This window comes from Eleutherodactylus coqui, chromosome 2, assembly GCF_035609145.1.
Source record: "Eleutherodactylus coqui strain aEleCoq1 chromosome 2, aEleCoq1.hap1, whole genome shotgun sequence".
Taxonomy (NCBI): domain Eukaryota; kingdom Metazoa; phylum Chordata; class Amphibia; order Anura; family Eleutherodactylidae; genus Eleutherodactylus; species Eleutherodactylus coqui.
Genome location: NC_089838.1, coordinates 12,452,826 through 12,472,046, shown reverse-complemented (window position 1 = coordinate 12,472,046; position 19,221 = coordinate 12,452,826). Strand labels below are relative to the sequence as shown.

Genomic DNA, 19,221 nt, shown 5'->3' with positions numbered 1-19,221 from the left:
GCACTCGGAGGTACGGGCTGAAGCTACTGTTCTCAGCACAGGGGAACCTACTGTAAATATAGGCACAGGTTCTGGGGATAGTCAGGGCACATCACAGGTTCCAGTCGCCCCTCCGGCGGCGACGACAGCTGGTAGGAGTTATGCCAGTGTCGCCGCTGGAGGGGAAGGGTCCTCCTTGTCTCCAGGCTCTAGAGAGGGCGTATTGCAACAGCGCCTCCTGGGGGCTCTACGGAAGGGGGAGAGTTCAATCACAGTTGGAGGAAGAGAGGTGAACCTATCTCTTTGGACAGAGAGACACGGCTTAGGAGCCTTCCGAGAGCAAAGGGGGGAGACCGTATGGTCCCTACCAACACCCGGGCAGGTCGTAGGAATGTGGTCCGTCTTCGTTGGAGGGGCAATGATACATGCCCCCCGAGGGCGAGGGTAGTGGAGCTTCTACTGAAGATGGGCTTTAGGGCGGTTGACATCTTTGCCCTAATCCATCCCTTCGGCACGTCTGAGTTTGACATCAGCTTCGTTCGCCCAGAGGGTCTAGAACTCTTCTGGGGGAATTACGAGCTGATGAAAAGCGAGCCCGGCTGGTGAGACTTTGCCATCCAGGTGGTGTCTCGCCAGAACGAAGTCAAGAAGGTGACCGTTTTGACTCGTAACGAGTCACTTTCTTGTTTTGATATAATGACGTGGCTCGGTCGATACGGAGAGGTGACAGACATGCCCAGAAAGAACAGGGATGAGCACGGCATATGGTCCGGGGCCTGGACGTTTATGGTCAAGCTGAAGCGTTCAGGTAACTCAGTGGCACAAATTCCATCTGCAGCCTTCCTCGGCAGGGATCGTATCCTGGCCTTTTACCAGGGGCAGCCGAAGCTCTGCCACGGGTGCGGCGACCCCTCACACTTGAGCGCCGCTTGTAAGACCTTGAAGTGCGCTCTGTGTGGGGGTCTGGGTCATCTAGCCGCCTCCTGTGCGGAGATTAGGTGTAACCTGTGTGGTGACCTCGGTCACCCATTCAGTCGCTGTCCACGCTCCTTTGCCAATGCGGTGTCAGCCCCTACGGATGGGGGCCATGGTGCGGCCTCCGGGGGTGAGGGGACTAGCAGAGGTGGAGGAGCTCAGGAGCCAGGGAAGAACCGGCAAAAGACGCCTGCTGAGCAGAGGCGTCAGGACAAACGCAGACGGAGCAGGGAGCTGACAGGAGCGCCCACAGCAGGTGGGTCAATGGTGGCCCCTGTTCCTGAAGCAAATTGTGCGGCTGAGGCCTTGAGGGACAGCGAAGTGGATGAAGAGGACAGGAGGATCCAGAGGGAGGAGAGAAATACCAACTCTTCAGATTCCTCCCACTATGAGAGTGTGGATGAGGAAGGAAAGAGGTGGTTAGAGAAACGGCGTAAGCTAGGTGCCACTAGGAGAAAGCGAAGGGGGGATTCAAGATCTTCTCCCACCCCTGGCAAAGTACTGGAAGGAGAAGCCAGCTCGCCTCCAGTTGGACTCTCCAACAGGTACCGGGCCCTTCAAGACATCTCTTCCTCCTCTGAGGGGGAAGGGAAGAGCAAGGTGCCTGGGGCAAAGAAAGGGTCAACAGGGGGCGCTGAGTCTCCTACTCGTGGAGGCATAGTTCCTTCCGGGGAGGGGGCTACTCTGGAGCCTGGAAACAAGGACGATGGGGTCGGGGGATCCCCTGCTATGGACACATCTGTGTCCAAAAAAAGAAGCAAGGGGCTTTCCTCTGACCCCGAAGAAGCGGGTGTGAGGAAGAAAGCCATCTAATTTAATCACTCATGATGGCGGCACCCACTCCGCTGACTCTGGCATCAATTAACGTTGCCAGCATTAAGTCGGATACGGCTAGATTTGCGGCCTTTGATTTTCTCGGCCGCGTTGAAGCCGACATTTTATTCTTGCAGGAGACCAGGCTGTCCGATTTGGCAGCCATACATAAGGCAAAAAGGGAGTGGAGGTCAGGCCCTTCCTACTGGTCTCTTGCGGCCGAGCCGTATAGCGGAGTGGCGGTCCTTTTTACCGCAGCGGTCGAATGCCGACGAGTTATTGAATTAGAAATGGGAAGGTGCCTGATCTTAGATGTCCTCATGAAGGGACAAGAATTGAGACTTGTAAACATCTACGGTCCCCAGTCAAAAAAGGACAGGAAGAGTCTCTTTATGAGGATCAAGCCCTACCTTTTTACCAGCCGCCAAGTTGTCTTTGGAGGTGACTTTAATGCAGTCACAAGAGCCCGCGATAGGGGAGGCTCTGGAGACAGGCGGTTGACTTTTGACAGCGTTGCACTTAATAGCATAGCTAGCGAGGCTCGCCTGGTGGATGTCCACATCCGGCACACCCCAGGCCACGAGGGATTCACCTTTTATAGGGGTCAGAGCAGGTCTAGAATAGACAGGTTTTATTTGAAGGAGGAAGCCATCTCTTCACCAGTGTCCGTTGTTGAGGTGGAATTCTCCGATCACTGTCTAATATTGTTTTCTCTGAATGTTGCAGAGACCCCCCGGATGGGTAGAGGTTTGTGGAGACTGAATTCATCACTCCTGGAGGAAGCAGAGATAAGACAGTCCTTTGAGGATTTTCTGCAGAGCCAGGTACCATTACTGGATCTCTGTAGCAGTAAGTCAGAGTGGTGGGAGATGTTCAAGAGGAGGGCGGCGAGGTTCTTCCGTGAGCTCTCCAACCTCAGATGCCTGGACAGGTACCGCCTGTACAACGGCCTGAGGAGGAAACTCGAACATCTCGTTTCGACTGGAGGTAGCCGCGAGGAGATCTCCAGAGTGAAATCTTTACTCAAGACGTGCCAGTATGACAGACACGCATCCTTGGTTTTTGAGAGGGATTTCGGGAAGTACCGCTCGCCCGACCCTTACAGAAACTGTAGGATGTCAGTGAATAGTAAAATGGTCACTGGACTGATTGACAGTACGGGGTCCCTGAATCGATCCAGATCAGGGATTCTGGAGGTCGTCAGATCCTACTACTCGCAACTCTTGGGAAAAAGGGATCTAGATTCGGAAGTGATGTCGGCTTTCCTGGCTGAAGCTGTCCCTGGGCCAGGGGTAGACACCTCTCTTGGCGTTTTGACAGAAGAGATCAGAGAAGAGGAAGTTAGACTGGCGATTGATGGGCTCCGGCCCAAAAAGTCGCCAGGTCCGGATGGATTAACATCCGAGTATTATAAGACCTTCAGGGACCTCTTGAGTCCCCTCTTGACGGAGGTATTAAATGAGTGTCTTTCCTCGGGCACTCTGCCAAAGTCAATGAGGAGGTCGGCCTTGATCATTCTGTCAAAAGGTAAAGACTCGAGCCGTATTGAGAACTGGCGTCCCATAGCGCTTCTCAATAAGGACAGGAAGGTTCTGGCAAAAGTGCTGTTTAATCGGCTGGTCAAGTTTGCACCCCGGCTCCTCTCGGGGGCGCAGCATTGCTCTGTTCCAGGCCGTAGCACCTTTAGCGCTGTTCTCGGTGTCCGGGAGGCAGTGGAGCAGGGTAGGGCTGGTCACTGGGAGGGGTACCTGCTGTCCTTGGATCAGGCCAAAGCGTTTGATCGGGTTAATCACGAGTACCTCTGGTCCGTCCTTCTGAGATACGGCCTGCCAGTGGGGTTTGTTGATTGGCTGCGAACATTGTATGCAGGGGCTGAGACTTTCCCGCTGGTGAACGGTTGGCTTGGCCGCCCTTTCGAGGTGGGGTCCGGTGTCCGCCAGGGCTGTCCTCTAAGTCCCCTGTTGTATGCGTTTGCGATAGATCCCTTCCTTAGGAGGGTTGATTGTGGACCTATAGCAGGGGTCGGGATGGACCGGGCGGTGCCGGAGGCTACCCTGAGGGCAGTGGCATACGCCGATGATGTCACGCTCTTCGTGTCCTCGAGAGAGGAGGCGGAGTTTGTGGTGTCGGAGGTGGACCGCTACTCGGAAGCTTCCGGGTCTATGGTCAACTGGGATAAGTGTGAAAGTCTCTGGTTAGGAAGGGGGGATCCTACGTTTGATCTCCCGGACACCCTTCCGGTGCCCGAAACTTCAGCAAAAGTACTTGGCATCAAATTCGGCCAGGGGGATTACCCCATGCAAAATTGGGTGGACAGGCTGGATGGTGCAACTCACAAGGTAAATCAGTGGAAGGGTTGGTCTTTGACCCTTCGGGAAAGAATTAGCCTGATCAAAACATACCTGCTCCCGTTATTCATCTACCTGGGCAGCGTATGCATTTTGCCAGAACCTCTCTGGACTCGGGTCTACAACCTGTTCTTCCTAATGTTGTGGGGGAATAGGTTGAACCTGATCAGGAGAGATGTTACATACCGCACGAGGAGACTAGGGGGGTTGTCTATGGTCAACCCCGTGGTGTTTCTTGTAAACACTTTTTTTAAGATCAACATAGGCAACCTCTGGCAAGAGAGGGCTCCTCCGTGGGTCTACTCCTGCAGGGGATGGTTTCGGCCCTTCTTCCAGGAATGGGAGACAGGAGGGCGAGTGAAGGACCTTCGCACGCAGCACGGACATCTCCCGGCTTACGCTACCTTGGTTCTGAAGGTGATACGCCGGTGGGGTCTGGGGATGTGGGAGATCAGGACTCTGACGAGGAGGCTCCTTGACGAAAGAGTCCTGTTGACCCATTTCCAGAAGCCCCTGGCGCTCAAGGACTGCCCAAGTCGGGACCTGGAGGGAGGGTTACGTTTACTGAATTCAACCCGGGTCCCCTTGAAGTTTTGGGACTTGGCTTGGCGCTGCTTTCACGGGAGACTGTATGTAAGGGGTAACTTGAAGAGCAGGCCTCTGATTGACAGGGGTTGCCCCCGTCAGGAGTGCAGCGACGTGCTGGAAAGCATGGAGCATTTCCTGCTTCAGTGCCCCTTTAATACAGAGGTATACCAACGGGTAGGGGTCTCCATAGGCTGGCCTCAGCTGGCACACCTCTCCTATGCGGAGTGGGCTTATGGAGCGTTCAGAGGCCTTGGTGGCAGGGACCGCTGCACTTTATTTCTAGTTAGCCTAGTGGTCAGGTTCCACATCTGGAGTGCACGGTGTTTAATCTCGACGGAGCTGAAAGTCCTCCCCGTGGATACGGTATGTAGGAACATCCTGGGTGACCTGGTGAAGGTGCGTTCTTTGGAGTATGAGAGGCTGGGCACATCTAAAGCTTCTCTCCTATGGAGAGGGCTTGTATTTCGTTAGGGACAGTTTGTTTTTCTTAATTTTCTAGGGGCAGAGTAGGGAGAGAGGAGGGACAGGATAGGGAGAGAGGAGGGATAGGGCAGGGACAGGTTTCCATGAAGGGTCAGACTGAGGGGCAGACTAAGGACAGTCTAGGGCAAATTAGGGAAAGAATAGGGAGAAAATGCAAGGGATAGTACATTGTGATGTCTGTGCCCGGCTTATCACCTCCAATCCCGGTGGCGGGCTGTGAGTGCACCATAAAGCTTTTTGTTTTGATTTGGGCAAAATGGAGTGAAGTAGGGCTGCAGGTGAGCCGACCTTAGGCTTTCGGGTTATGTTAATATATATCGTGTATGTCATGTATATTGGTTATTGTATGTTTTATATGTATATATTCACGTTCTGGGTGGTAGTTAGGTTGGGTGGGGGGTTGGGGGGAGTGGTTTCACGCCTTGAGCCGTAGCCTGGCACGTCCCGAACATTGAACTCTGGGCACGGACTGGTGGAGCGGGCATGGCCCCCAGGCTGCGGCAGGCAGAGTGTTGTACAGTTTATATATATTAAAAAAAAAAAAAAAACCCTGGTGTGGCTTGGCACGTCCTGAACTTTAGAACTCTGGGCACGGACTGGTGGAGCAGGCATGGCCCCCGAGCTGCACTGGGGACCCAAAAAAAAAAAAAAAAATTTTTTTTGAAAAACTATTTCTTTAGTTATTTTTGTATGCCGGTTGGCTTGGTCTTTATTTTCATATTTAGTTAATTATTGGTATATATATATATATGTTATGTTTACGTTATTGCCTAATTTTGTTTATGATGGGGTTTCAGTGCGGTACGGCTGGACCTGTAGCTTTAGTTTTAGTTTTCTCTTCTGGATAGCTGGATGCTCTTCTTTTAGGTATATTGTGTTTTGCTTTGAGTGTGTGTGCGAGGGTGCGGCAGGGGGGAGGGGAGTCCAGACATGGGGTTTCTTTTGTTTGTGGACCATGGACTCTGGGTGAAGGGCCTTATCTCTGTATACGGTTGTATTATTATTATTTACTATTGTTACAGTTTGCTTTTATTGTTATGTTTCATACTTTTATAATAAAAGATCTACAGGATGTAACTCAGGAGCAGTACAGGATAAGTAATGTATGTACACAGTGACTCCACCAGCAGAATAGTGAGTGCAGCTCTGGAGTATAATGCAGGATGTAACTCAGGATCAGTACAGGATAAGTAATGTATGTACACAGTGACTCCACCAGCAGAATAGTGAGTGCAGCTCTGGGGTATAATACAGGATGTAACTCAGGATCAGTACAGGATCAGTAATGTATGTACACAGTGACTCCACCAGCAGAATAGTGAGTGCAGCTCTGGAGTATAATGCAGGATGTAACTCAGGATCAGTACAGGATAAGTAATGTATGTACACAGTGACTCCACCAGCAGAATAGTGAGTGCAGCTCTGGAGTATAATGCAGGATGTAACTCAGGATCAGTACAGGATAAGTAATGTATGTACACAGTGACTCCACCAGCAGAATAGTGAGTGCAGCTCTGGAGTATAATACAGGATATAACTCAGGATCCGTCCAGGATAAGTAATGTATGTACACAGTGACTCCACCACCAGAATAGTGAGTGCAGCTCTGGAGTATAATCCGATTATGTAACTCAGGATCAGTACAGGATAAGTAGTGCATGTACACAGTGACTCTACCAGCAGAATAATGAGTGCAGCTCTGGAGTATAATACAATTATGTAACTCAGGATCAGTAGAGGATAAGTAATGTATGTACACAGTGACTCCCCTAGCAGAATAGCGAGTGCGGCTCTGGAGTATAATACAATTATATAACTCAGGATCAGTACAGGATAAATCATGTAATGTATTTACAAAATTACTAAATTCCACAATGATGTTCAAACCTTTTGATTTTCTAAGGAAATTTCCTGTTAAACACTGATTAAAGGAATTCTTACAGTAATTATTTTCAGAGTCTCATTACTAATGCTGCACTTGGTATAAATCAGACCTCCTCCTATCATTGCTGAATTATTTTATTTCTATGCAGAAGAAAATAAAACAGAAAATAGTAGCAACCAAAAAACATTGTTTTGCATTCAGAATGAAAGAACGATTCAGCCCAACACAACAAACATGAACTGTGCTTGCAAAACAGGCGTCGGCATCGGTGCCACCAGTGAGAAGACACAGAGCCGAAATAGTCAGTTCATCAGAGCGGGTATAAAACAGCCTCCTTATAGGTGGGCAGCCGCAGTGGAGAGTATCAGAGGCTTTCAGCAAGTTCAGGCATTTCATGTCCGTTTTCTAGCCTCCTGCTTAGTCTTAAGTGTAGAAAATGGTTACATTGTTTGGCGTTTGTGTCGCAGTTACTGTGCTTATAAAGACCAATCACAGCAGCATTAATCACCGTATGTAGATCCATAGATGCTGAGTCATGTGCAGCCTCATGACATCATTGTGACATCACATCGTTGCTGGAAAAGTCTGACTGGTCGCTGTCGGGTTCAGCTTGGTACTGATTTTCATGCTACAGGCTTGCACAAAAATATTCACCTACAAATCCCATTGTAGTAGTCAGAGCTGGTATTTACATGGCACATGTATGTGGTACCCATGGAGAAGGTGGTGATGACGATGATGATGCACATAGGTTGTAGGAATCACGTGTTCCTTGGGTTCGGCAAGTCAATAACTATGGGAGGATTCACTGGCTGGTAATTGACTGTACATACTGAGGAGTTGACGTATGTGGTGGTTCCATCGGCCATGACGCCATAACCTGCAACACAAGAAATACAATGCTGAGCTTAATGCTGATCTATTGTGCTTGAGGTTGTACGGTGCCCGTGACCTTTACTATCTGTTGTCATCATCATTATTAGGATACTGGGAATATCCTGCCCTAATTGGCCTTTAGAATGGCTAAGGAATAACATACCTTCATGTATGTGACCAAAGACATGTAACCTCGGCTGAACTCTCCTCTGCACCGTGTTTAATAATTCTACACATCCCACTCGCTGTAATTTCTTTGGCACCCAATCCAAAAATCCTGCAATAAAAATGTAACATATTAATACCGCACGAAAAACTACACTAAATGACCACTTTGAGACACTTTCAAGATTGGAGTTTGCTACTTGCCAACTGCAAGCAGAAATCTTGAAAATGGCAGGGAACTGAAGGGCAATGAATATTAGAAAGATACATAACACACTGACGTGCCAAAAGTCATGGGATTATCTCAGGTGACGGCCTGGGATCGCCCACACCTGTATACGTTGTGAGGTGTTATCCCCAATGTGCTCATGGTGAGGCGGAGTGAATTATCAAGGTTCAAACGAGGCGTGATATGGAGTGCCAGAGGGATGGGACATTCCATTTCCGAAGTTGTGTAGGCAATTAACATTCCACGATCCACCGTGTCATGTGTGTAGCAGGAAAACGTCATTGAAGGCATTATCACCCAAAGTGGCCGCCCACAACCAGCAGTGTCTGGCTAGAACTGGCCATGGGAACAGACAAGCTCCTCTGGCAGAAATGACATCCACATCTAATGCAGGAGGCCCCACACACATTTCAGGTCAGCGCAGCGTTCTGCAGCTCCCGTGAGATATGGGAGCAGAAGACTCACCAAACTGCCTCATATCAACAGACAACGTGTCTCACCTGGGCTCATGAGGTTGCTAACTAGACCCTAGATAAGGTGACCAGATGTCCTGATTTATGTGGGACAGACCTACTTTGAGTCCCTGTGTCTCGCTTTCCCCAGGGTCCCTAAGTGGAATAGCTTCTTGCCCCACTTTCGGGACATCTGGTCACTATGAAGGTGATTACCAGCTGGGAAGCTGCGGCACCCCGGCTGGTAATCACTCAGTGGCACTGATGCGGAATGCACTGATGGCAGTGTGTGCACCCAGGATCCTCCACCCCTTCTCCTCTCCTCCTGGGTTCCACAGGAGCAGAGGAGAAGGAAAGAGATGTCCGGGCGCACACACTTCCGCCCACATCAGTGCTGAGCAGAGGAGCAGCAGCTCTTTGAAGACGAGGAGGAGGAGGTAAGTTCCATAGGGAATACTGTGGGGATCACTATTAAAACTGGGGCCGATATAGGGGACACTATTAGCAATAGTGTCCCCTATATCAGCCCCAGTAGTAATATTATTTCTACTGAGGCCACGGTGAGGGTCATTATTACCACTGAGGCAAATATAGGGGACACTATTACTACTGAGGTCACTGTGGGGGTCACTATTAGTACTGGGGCTGATATAGGGGACACTATTACTACTGAGAACAATATAAGGGACACTATTACTACTGAGGCCACTGTGGGGGTCACTATTACTACTAGGGCTGTTTAGGGGACACTTACTACTGAGGCCACTGTAAGGTTCACAATTACTACTGTGGCCGATATAGTGGACACTATTACTACTGATACCACTGTGGTGGTCACTATTACTACTGGGGCCAATAAAGGGGACACTATTACTACTGAAGACAATATAGGGGGCACTAATACTACTATGGCCACTCTGCACTTGGCAGCACACTTCAAGTTGACTTAGGGTATGTTTACACGTGGTGGAAATGCTGCGGAATGTCCACAGTGGAAATTTCCGAGGCAAATTACGCAGCATTTCCACATCCAAAAACACTAAAAATCTGCACCATTGTTGTGGATTTTGACTGGAAATCAGCTGCGTATCCGCAGCTAATTTCATATTGTGTGGCGCTCCCCCTCATCTTCTTTGTAGCCTTCCTGCTGTCAGCGCTCCCTAGCGGCCTGGTCAGATGTGGCGCCGCTGGTCAGGTGAGGTCACTATAGGCTGCTGTGAACCAGAAGCTGGGAGCGCTGACAGTGGGAAGCCTTTGTAAAAGGTGAGGTATTTCCAGTCAAAATCCACACCTTTTGTACAGAATTTGCTCCCTGTCTTTTTTGAAACAGCGCTGCCGTTTTTATAATAAAGGAGGGAAAATCACACGTTAAAATATTCCCCGCCCCTGACCACACCCCTCTGTCCTGCTTTGATTTTGGGAAAACCTGGTCACCTTAACACTAGAGGATTGGCAACATGTAGCATGCGCCAATGAGTCACGATACCAGTTGTTTCAGGCTGATGGTAGGTTCATGTGTGGCGTACACCCTATGAAGTCATGGACCCCAGTTGTCAACAAGGTACTATGTAGGCTGATGGTGGTTCCATACTGGTGTGGGGTGCGTTCTTATGGCATGGGTTGGATCTACTGGTATGCCGAAACACATCAATGACCAGTGCCCACTTCGTGCCACTGCTTAGTAACCATTGGCTGCCCTTCACGAACTTCATGTACCCCCACTAATGATCAGATATTCCAGCAGGATAGTGCACCATGCCATCATGCCAAGTTGTCCAGAATTGGTTGGAGGAGCATTCTAGAGAGATCCTATGAACAGTGTGGTCTGCTCGTTCACCCAACATGACCCCAACCAAGGATGGGATGTGGCAGAGAATTCCATTCGCACCGAGATCCCGCAGCTACAAATACCACCCTCCAGATATAGGGAGATTATACGATTTTAATGAATGGCTCTCCATGTAATACATGGACTGTCCACCAGAGCGAGAGCTGCTGGCTTGTAGAAGTCTGTCCGGAGGTCCCCAATAGGAGACAACAGAAAATGAATGTGTCCATGTCAGGCGTTCTCTTCATACATCATCACACATTTCTATCAGTATGTTACAAAGCAGGACAATTTTGCGCCATTTAACCATTTCCAACCTAAACCCGCAGAATAATTCCCCATTACATTTTCATTGAAAACCTTTGGCGCAGTCTGTGTCAGCAGTGTAAAGGTTAAATGTAGCGGCATGCCGGATGACAGTCAGTCAGCGACAAACCATTTCATCAGTGTCTCTTACATCCAGTAAATACGGGTATAATTGTTCCCTGACATCTTATAGAATGAAGCTCATTGGTTTTCTTTCTGCGCTTCCAAATTTATCATCTGTTTCAAAAGCAGCTGCCATCAAGAGGAAGACAAAAAGATAAAACCGCTTCCTAAATGCCGCTTCCTCGTTTCGGAAATCAAGATGTCCGGGGGATTGTAAAGCTTTGGTGCCGATGAAAAATGATCAAAAGGATTTATTTTAATACGGCATTCCACTGAATACGACACAATGCTGCTCACAGAATCAGAAATGAGCATGTTCTGAAAATAGCGCCACCCTTGTCCACGGGTGCTGCCTGGTACAGCAGCTCAGCCCTTTTCATTTAAAGAGGTTTCCCAGAACTAATATATTTATGACCTATCTTAATAATAGGTCATTAATGTCAGATTAGTGGGGGGCTGACATTTGACACCACCCCATTCAGCTGGTTGAAGAGGTTGTGACAGTCGGGGGAGTGCTGCGACCTCTTTATTGTATACCATCACAGCGCTGTACATTTTGTTGTGGCTATGTCTGGTACTGCAGCTCTTTCTCCTTCACTTGAGCTTCTTAAAGGCCACATTAGCAATGGATGACACAGCGCAGGGACTATAGCACTCATCCGACCACTGCGGCCCCTTCAAACAGTTGATCAGTGGTGGTTGTTGGGAGTCGAACCCCACCAATCTGATGATGACGATGATCCTGAAGATAGGTCATCAATATCTTAGTCCCAGATAACCTCTTTAACAGTGATTGTGCTACAAGAGTGGCAATGTTTCAGGAGAAAACGCGGACTCTTTATAATCATGTACAACGCCCTCTTATAGCAGTGATTCCCAGCTCCAGTCCTCAAGGCACCCCAACAGGTCATGTTTTCAGGATTTCCTCAGACATTGCCACAGGTGTTCTTTCCATAGGATATCCTGAAAACATAACCTGTTGGTGGTCCCTGAGGACTGGAGTTGGGAAACAGTGTCTTATGGTGCGGTTGCTGCTCAGCCAAAGGTATAGGGGTGACGAGGGCACAAAGAGGAGGCACTATTACTATTGAGGCCACCACTAAAGAGGTCACTATAGTTACTAGGGTGCTATTAGTACTGGGGCCACTAAGGGGGACATGTATTATTGTGGACACAAAAGGGGTCACTATCACTACTGGGGCCATTAACGGAGGCACTGTTAGTATTAATACCAAGGAAAGGGGGCACTATTAGTACTGGGGCCTTTGACAGGAAGCATTATTACTACTAGGGCCAGTGAGAAGAAGCACTGTTACTTCTGGGGCCACTGAGAAGGTGCACTATTACCACTGGGGCCACTGAGAAGGCACACTATTACTAACTGAGCTATTGAAAGGGGGAACGATTACAACTGGGGCTACTGGAATAACGGAGGTCAAATTGGCCACACCCATAACCATGCTCCCTAAACTATGCCCCATTTACCTTGGCCATTATTCTTAGTGACATATGTGGCCACCCTAGCTACGCCCTTGAGAATAGCTGAAATTTCACTTCTTTTTAAGTTTCAGTATATCTTACCAAGGGGCGGTCCGTGTGTTATAAGGATGTCTGTGCCTTCGGGAATGAGGTTCCATTTGTCTAATAAAGCCTGTCCACGAGGGAGGTTAAATCCCCATCCATAGAACCAGGGCTGCCTGTAAATGAAGAGAACATGTAATCAAAAAGAGCTCCATTCACTTCAAGGCAATTGCAATACCATACACAATCTGTGGACCAATGTGGCGCTTTTGTGCAAAAAAAAGATGGCTGCTTTCATACAGTCTTTGACAACCCCTCTAACCCCAACAAAACAGTAGTGAATAATGACTGTCCAGCAAAAAGACTTTGAAAAGGAGACGTACTATTTCTCCTTGTGGAGAGCACCACAAGGGTGTAGGGAGTCATATAGGCCATGCAATGGTCACTGGGAAAAAAAATCATGCAAATGAATATGTTAAGATGCCTTCACAGCACCCCCTACTGGAAGTCATATATCCTATACATTTTAACAGACCGTACAACATGACTTAAGATATAAACCAATCTAGAAGGACAACAGAGTCATCTACAGACAGTTGTTTTGGGGTTCTTGCCCCTCCTCAGTACAGAGTAGGATTCTGGTTGGTGACCTGAGAGTGTAGTTGCCCAGCGGGTCCTACAGAACACTCACAGCACACTTGTCCTGTCACACCTGTCTATATGCCGTCCATGGATATAGAAGGTGTCGTCTGTAGAAGAGACCTTGTGTCTCCCCTTCTTCTCTAAGCCTACAGCTTAACACTGATGTCAGCTGGTCTCCCATTGGCTGATAGTCAGATTCAATTTCACTGGTGCAGAGTCCAAGGGCAGGAAAGCCACCACTTAAAGGGGTTGTCCCGCGGCAGCAAGTGGGTCTATACACTTCTGTATGGCCATAATAATGCACTTTGTAATGTACATTGTGCATTAATTATGAGCCATACAGAAGTTATAAGAAGTTTTTTACTTACCTGCTCCGTTGCTAGCGTCCTCGTTCCCATGGAGCCGACTAATTTTCGCCCTCCGATGGCCAAATTAGCCGCGCTTGCGCAGTCCCGGTCTTCTGCTCTCTTCAATGGAGCCGCTCGTGCAGAATGCCGGCTCCGTGTAGCTCCGCCCCATCACGTGCCGATTCCAGCCAATCAGGAGGCTGGAATCGGCAATGGACCGCACAGAAGAGCTGCGGTCCACGGAGGGAGCAGACCCCGGCGGCCATCTTCAGCAGGTAAGTATGAAGACGCCGGACCGCCGGGATTCAGGTAAGCGCTGAGCGGTTTGTTTTTTTAACCCCTGCATCGGGGTTGTCTCGCGCCGAACGGGGGGGGGGGGGGTTTAAAAAAAACAAAAACCCGTTTCAGCGCGGGACAACCCCTTTAAGTCCTTATGCAAGAGTGGGAGGAGTCCAGAAAATGCAGGAAAGAAACAGAGGAAATAAAAGGGAGTGACAGTGAGCAGTTAGGCAGGCTCAGCCAGGTGTGAGAGAGGAGAGGTCGCAGTTAGTCGTGTTGGAGAGGAGGAGGAGGTACGCGTACGAGAGCAAGCCAGCAGTGCAGCATGTCTTCTTCCAAGGTACATCGTGGTGTAAACCAAATCAAATCAATATCACTGTATTTCTCATCTTGTTCAATGGCCTGCTTACTGCTGCATCTTCGTGTACCTGCTACAAATACTTTACAAGGAACTGTAAATTCAGTTTGTACTTCCAATATCAAAGTCAGTAAATCTATACACCACCAGATTTCTAAACTATTGCTGGACTCGACTGTTATTTGGAGTGTTGGCGTCACCGTGACAAAACTAGGCCTTCCAACCATATGTTGTACAGTAAGTTCTTTGGGGCAGTTACAAAAGGCCTTTTTATGTGAGCCAGGTGGTATTGTTTCTTCTTGTGGAGAGTACCAGAAGAGTTCTTAGGAGTCTTACAGGCTGTACAATGCTCCCTGGGAAAAAATAAATTTAAATATCAAAACAGCGACCTGATTGGTTGTTCCGGACCATATATGAAAATCTATAATTACAGCAGCACACAGCACAGAGTTATGTCTAATTAATCATCCCGTCCATAAATATTTCACGATTTGGCTTTAAACCAAAAAGGAAAGACACAAAAAGCTGAATATTCACAATCTCACGCTAAGAAATTTGCTTTTTCTCTTCTGAGGTAACCATTCGAATACATTTCATACGCAGAATGATGGTTACCATGGAAACCATCGAAAATTCTCTTCTCAGAAACAGATGTCTCATTTAGTGGAAAATTAGAATGTAAAAACCAAACCCAGGGGAAAATTAATGCAAACTTTACCTATAGTCTGAGGTCTATAAAGAGCCGGTGACAGCGAACAAAACTAGTCCGACCGTGGAGGGATATCTGTTATTTTCCGGTAACCTTCATATTTATTGCATATTAACCCCGCTGATAGCTCCTGGGAAGCCTTTATTATCCTAGTTGGCCTGCAGCAGCGTCTTATTAATCCCTATTTACTTCTTAATGCTCTTACGATCGTCTTCATTAATTGCACGAAGGTCATTCGGCGTTTAAGGCTGCGCTCACACACAGGCGGCGTCTGCAGTTTTGTCACTGGCGCTTTTTACCTCTGATGCCATATATCCAGTGTTGCTGGAACTGTTGCCACCTTCGGACCCCCTATATCTGGGCTACTGGATCACAGGCCAAAACTGCCTGTAGGTTTTACAGACCCTCCAGATGGCACTAATGTAGATGATATGTGGATGATATTCTTTTATGGGGCATTTATGGAGGGCATTTAACTTATGAGGGGGAAGCACTTGAGGTTGGCATACTGCTATGGGGTAATCTGTTGCTGACATGCTGCTATGACAGTGTTTATGGCTATCTAAGCTACCTGGGATCCATGCTCAGGGTGTTGGCCACCAGCTTGTACGGGGGGCAACAGTCAGATGTAGGTTGCTAATCACCCCCACTTAAGTCCACCCGACCAGATGATTCTCTCCCTTTGCATGGTAGTGCCTTGTGGAGCTACATGAATTATCCTCCTCCTGGCTTTGTCTTCTGCCTTCTGATGTTCCAAGGTGCTGCAGTTAGCCCAGTGGCGCCCCCACACCACAGTGCATAGTTCTTCGGCTGTATACATGTTATGAGCTGTACTGAGCTTGGCTCTGGTGCTGTATTTCAGTTCCAAGCTTGGTTCTGGTGCTGTATTTATGTATTGAGCTTGGTTATAGCGCTGTATTTAGGTGAGGAGCTTGGTTCTGATACACTGTTACAGAGGGCTCACATACTGTTCCAGGACTATCCGTGGCTGGCACACTGTTATTAGGGGTATCTTTGGTTAAAACTTAAAGTCCCTGGCCCCAATACATATCTGTAACTGGGCCCCCCACCAACCTTGTGCCAATTTTACTACTGGTGTCCTATATGGCAGAGGGAAAGAGGCTTTAGCAAAAATTATGTATTACACGGTGTCCAATGAAGTCCATAGGCTGTCTGTTAAATGCCTGGTCCACCGGAGACAGAGATGGTCTTACAATTGTTCGCCATGCTGGCCATGTAATGCTCTGTGGCATATCCTATTTGTTTGATAGCTGGGCGTCCCAAATTTTGGATTGTTGCCACCATTATAGAGGTAGTCCAAATATAATCTCGCTAGATCTAACATCAGTCATGGAGAGATGCAGCTGCGCACTGTGTGGTGCAGTTGCCAAGATAACCATCCAGCTCCAAGCGAATAGCGGACATGGGTCCTGTTCTAATTAATAAGACCCATGCAAAACCCTGGGCATTCAATATTTGCCCCGGCAGCAGTAGCATCCAGCAAACGGTTGCTTTACTTCATGCCCCATATGACAGGGCAGTATGCCTCGACAACCCCTTTAACTGCTATGGAGAATGTGGCCAGTGTGAACGAGCTAGTTTGGGTCCCAGGACCCCCGATCTCCCTGTTGCTATAAAATGTTTTAGGACCAATGTCCAAGGGTGGATTTGATTTGCGGAATCTGCGCATGGCACCCGCATGTGAGATCCGCAAATCAAGCCACCCATAGGGAAGCACTTCATTTGCCACCTGCTGATTTGCTTTTCTTTGATTGGTGGATGCCACGAGCGGATAATTAATCGCAGCATGCTCTATTTTACCGCAAATAATGTGCTCCATTCATCTCTATGGAAACTTAGATCCGCAGTGCATCTGCAAATACAGGCAGGGAGGTGGGGGTGCGGATTTAGGTTGAAGTAATGTATATACCTGAGTTGGTGACTGGAGAATGAAAGGGTTCACACCAGAGGGATAGAATAGCCCCTGTGACTCATCATTACTCAGTATCTGTCCAGTGGATCTGTCTAGCCTCTCGGCTCTATGCTGCTGGGAGGAGCCAAAAAGTTTATAAAAGTTACTGTTCAGTCCCAGAAACTTCAGAGAGGAGAGCATATGAGGTGTAGGAACAAGTGTAGATAGCTGGTCAGGAGAGAATCATCCATAGCCTTATTACTGAGTCTGAGAAAGGAGCGAGGTGCGGGATACAACGTTGCAGAAGGCTTCTCAGGGTCCCAGTGAAAAACCTGGATAAGCAGTATGGGATTCTGTTATGAGCAGCAGTATCTCCAGTCACCATCCTGGAAGGAAGATCACCTTGTTTGCCACCCGAAGCTACAATAAACGTAAGTTTTGTTACTAACCCTTCCTGACCCCTGGAGCTCCTTTTCACTGGGGATCTGCACCATGCTACATTGTAACATCATTTCCGGAGACCAGCCCTTAGATCACGCTCCCCATCAGTCACTGTAGCGCAGCCGAGTGGAAGTTAGATGAGAATATCCCTTCTATATTAAAGTTAATAAAGGCAGATACCCAGGCTTATGTTGCAACAATATAATATATTCTTATTTTCTTCATGCACTGTGCTTATATGATACAAAGCATCTAAAAAAATGACCTGCAGTGTAAAGCATAGGAGAAGGACTCCAAAAGGTAATGCAGCATTCAGAGGTCATAGCTAATGGAGCAGAAGTAAAAACTAATTGGCATATACATTTTGAGACGAGACGTCCTGTTTAATTATGTAGGAGGCTGCAGTTCCATTCCTGCACCCTCCTGTGACTTTAGTAGGTATTGAAGTAGATATACTAATGCGATTGTGCCTAGACCTTATTTAAAGCATATAATGTTGCATCAGATACTAGACCTATTTATGAAGAAAATGCACCAAAAAGAATGACCATTTGGGCCTGTTCTCTATAAACATTGTGTGGTGCTGTAGAGCGAATGCACGTCAATTGCTCCATTCAAACTTGGGACTTGGGACTCATGTTCTCTCAGGCCCCATCGGTCATACCTCTACCAACATATATTTATCTCTTATTGTCATTGCATGCTACAGATGCGCCCCACCTGTTCCTGGAGTCATGATTGTCCGCCACTATTCTTCCGGTTCCCCACACTAAGCTCTGGCTGCTCCCTGTCATGCCTCCTCTGCCTCCAGTCTATCTGCTGCCCGTAGTGCTGCATGCATACTCTCCTGCCTCTCTCTTAAAGGGCCAGCAAGTGCTGCTTAAACTACACATAGCAATTCTCTGAAAGAAATGGCACGACGGTGCGCATGCATGACCTCCACTCCATTCATTCAGGAAACATGTGGACCCCTGAACTCAGGATCGGTGGGAGTCCCAACGGTTGGACCTCGACGGATCATAAAGTTATCCCCTATCCTGTGGATAGGGGACAACTTTAAATCTTCATACAATCTTTTTCAGCACCAGATTGCTCTAGACCATCAGATATACTAACATTAACCCCTTCATTGCCCTACACCACCAGGGATACTGATATAAACTCCTGTATTGCCCTAGACCACTAGGGTTTCTAACATTAACCTCTTTACAGCTCAGGACCATCAAAAATATTTATATGAACCCTTTTACTGCCTTAGTGTCAACATCTTTGGGGAGCTACTCTGTACCACCGGGGATGCAGATATTAACCCCTCCACTGCCCTAGACCAGTAAGGATGTAGACAATCTTTACTGTGTTAGATCTCAATTAGAGATGAGCGAACACGTTCAGCTCCGCCCCTTTTTCGCCCGAACACCGAACTTTGCGAACACTTCAGTGTTCGGGCGAAAAAGTTCGGGGGCCGCCGTGGCAGCGCGGGGGGGTGCGGCGGGGAGTGGGGGGGAGAGGGAGAGAGAGAGGGCTCCCCCCTGTTCCCCGCTACTGCCGCCCGCGCCGCCGCGCATCTCCCCGCCCCCCGGCGGCACCCGGACACTTACGCGCGAACACTGCAGTGTTCGGCAAAGCCGGTGTCCGGGTGCGGATGTGTCCGTAACGGACACGTTCGCTCATCCCTAATCTCAATGCTGTTAAAAGGGGTTGTTTGGAATTTTTTTAGATTTTTTCTACTGATGACCTGTGCTCAGGACAAGTCGTCAATACATGATCAGCGGGAGCCTGCAGGAAGCAGATCATGCTGACCATAGTGCAGCAGCCCAGGTTGGTATTGCAGCCGCGACGCCCATTGATTCTAATACCTGCAATACTAAGTTGGGCTGCTCCGCTATGGTCAGCACGATCTGCTTCCTCTGCTTTCCATAGTGACAGCGGGCCTAGGAATCAGCTGATTGGTGGGAATCCTGA

The 19,221-nt window shown here is 48.3% G+C and overlaps 1 protein-coding gene across 1 annotated transcript in view; it reads right to left on the bottom strand.

The window, feature by feature from the left end:
• Positions 1-7,391: 7,391 nt before the first annotated feature.
• The window catches only part of MPPED1 (metallophosphoesterase domain containing 1), a 59,135-nt gene continuing 47,305 nt past the window's right edge, over positions 7,392-19,221 (bottom strand). The window contains exons 4-6 of the mRNA XM_066589406.1: positions 12,632-12,747; positions 8,111-8,224; positions 7,392-7,951 (exon numbers count right to left, since the gene is read on the bottom strand). Coding sequence (XP_066445503.1) covers positions 7,833-7,951; positions 8,111-8,224; positions 12,632-12,747 — 349 coding nt within the window. The 3' untranslated portion in view covers positions 7,392-7,832. The remainder of the gene's footprint in view (positions 7,952-8,110; positions 8,225-12,631; positions 12,748-19,221) is intronic.